Source organism: Oryzias melastigma, linkage group LG9 (genome assembly GCF_002922805.2).
Source record: "Oryzias melastigma strain HK-1 linkage group LG9, ASM292280v2, whole genome shotgun sequence".
Classification (NCBI taxonomy): Eukaryota; Metazoa; Chordata; class Actinopteri; order Beloniformes; family Adrianichthyidae; genus Oryzias; species Oryzias melastigma.
The window spans coordinates 15,011,667-15,013,460 of record NC_050520.1 but is presented as its reverse complement, the minus strand read 5'-3'; the positions used below and the strand labels follow the sequence as shown (position 1 = coordinate 15,013,460).

Genomic DNA, 1,794 nt, shown 5'->3' with positions numbered 1-1,794 from the left:
GTGAGTTTGTGAGTGATGGGGGCACGAGCGGGATGTTGACTTTGGAAAGAAAAATCGTGGCTTCGTTTTGCTTCAGCTCCCTTGATCCATTCAAACAAACTCATACAAGCCATCTTGGGAAGTGTCTGTGCTAATATTTGGATTGTGTCTGAGGAGAGCGAGGCGTACGATGCGCTCACACGGACTGACACACGCGCGCAACGACGCGCGGAGGCACATGCGTCTGTACGCACAGCCAACGCGTTATTGTCTCCTCAATAGTCATTATTATTAAAGACTGATGAGCTGCTCTGTGAACAAGTAATTTCTACAGCAAGGCTCACAAGTCTGTGTGATTGTTGGAATCTAAAATGATTAAATTCATCTCAGAATGGATGAAAAATGTGATTTCCCTTTATCTGTTAATCTTCTGACAGAAAAATGATGAGCATAAGCAGGTCAGATGAAGGATTCTGAACTATTGTGTCCCTCCTGTAAGAAGATGCTGAGGAAACACTCACATGTCGGTGATGTTTTCCATCTCCGCGTCGCTCTGCAGGGAGGGGAAACTGCTGATCCCAGGCTCCGGGTCCACGCAGGAAATCCTGGTGCTGCTGCAAGAACAAGACGACCGGCATGCCTCCGCCGACATCCAAGGATCTCCCGAGCCCACAGCCACCCCGCATGCCAAAACCCACCACCACAAGCACCGCCATGACTCAGACCCGGAGAGAGCCCAGCTCCCGGGTTGGTACGCGCTCATCTCGTGCGCCAACTTCAGCTACAAAGGCTCGCGGATCAGCCCCACGGCCCGGCCCAGATTGGCTGGGATCAGTCCCCGGTGCGGCCAGTCAAGGAGACGCGAGATGAAGCAAAAATAGGAGAAAAAATCCGATGCTGAGGTGGATGCAGGCGGAGCAGCAACGCTAGAAACCCATTGGTCGTCCCTCCGGAGCCAGACGGCGAAAATAGCGTGAAAGGATAAAGATGAGCGTGGAATCCAGCGTTAGACAGACAGTCGGTCAGTCAAAGCTTTACTGCCACAGAGGCGATGGGTGCCAAGGAGGCTTCTCCTCCTCCTCCTTCTCCTCCTCCTCTCTCTTTCAGATGTCACTGGCCGGAGCCTCCTGAACAAAACGCGCGGCGTGTGACTGTCTGCCGCTGCTGGTGTGGTGTGGCTGCGCAGAATGTAAGGAGGAGAGTTGGAGAAGTATTGAAGAGGAGGATGATGCTGCGTTCCCGGATCAGAGTAGAACCTGCAAAACGCGATACTTTATCGATCTCCAGCATGGGGAGACGTCTGTTAATCTACTCTCAAGGTCTGATATAGAGTCAGGTGCAAATGCTTCAGACATGTTGACTTTTTTATTTATTTATTTGAATCTCCCATTGTGATTTTCAAAATAAAAGCTCCTCTTTTTCCTTGCCTTGACTCATCAACTTCTATGCTGATGACACACTCCTCTACTCTCTTTTTCAGAGATAGTTACAACAACTTATCCTGGAATGCATCTGAAGCTAAATGTTTCATAGATCATCTGGTTTGGCACCCTTGGTGTGGTTCCTCTAGATCAGGGGTCCCCAAACTGTTTTCCTGTGAGGGCCACAGGACTGTTTTCTTCTCTGATGTGGGGCCGAGGGCAGGAATAGGCAAAACAAAGAGGTGAAAAAAATCGCAGGGCTTTTCTAAACAGAAGCATTTCTGGTTTTCCGGAAAGTCACATCCAACCAATAAGAATAACCCTTTCTGAGATCTTCACAGAAAAAGGTCAGAAAATAAAAAATAATAATAATATGTAGTATTGTTCAGGGGGC

At 48.9% G+C, this 1,794-nt stretch overlaps 1 protein-coding gene across 3 annotated transcripts in view; it reads right to left on the bottom strand.

Annotated features, from left to right (window-relative positions):
* ntrk2a (neurotrophic tyrosine kinase, receptor, type 2a) overlaps nucleotides 1-1,351 on the bottom strand; it is an 80,671-nt gene extending 79,320 nt beyond the window's left edge. For 2 of the 3 annotated variants that reach the window (XM_024274884.2, XM_024274886.2), the window contains exon 1: nucleotides 501-1,351. In XM_024274884.2, the coding sequence (XP_024130652.1) occupies nucleotides 501-742 (242 nt within the window). In that variant the 5' untranslated portion in view covers nucleotides 743-1,351. The remainder of the gene's footprint in view (nucleotides 1-500) is intronic. The other variant, XM_024274885.2, reaches the window with a different exon arrangement.
* Between the last annotated feature and the right edge of the window lie 443 nt (nucleotides 1,352-1,794).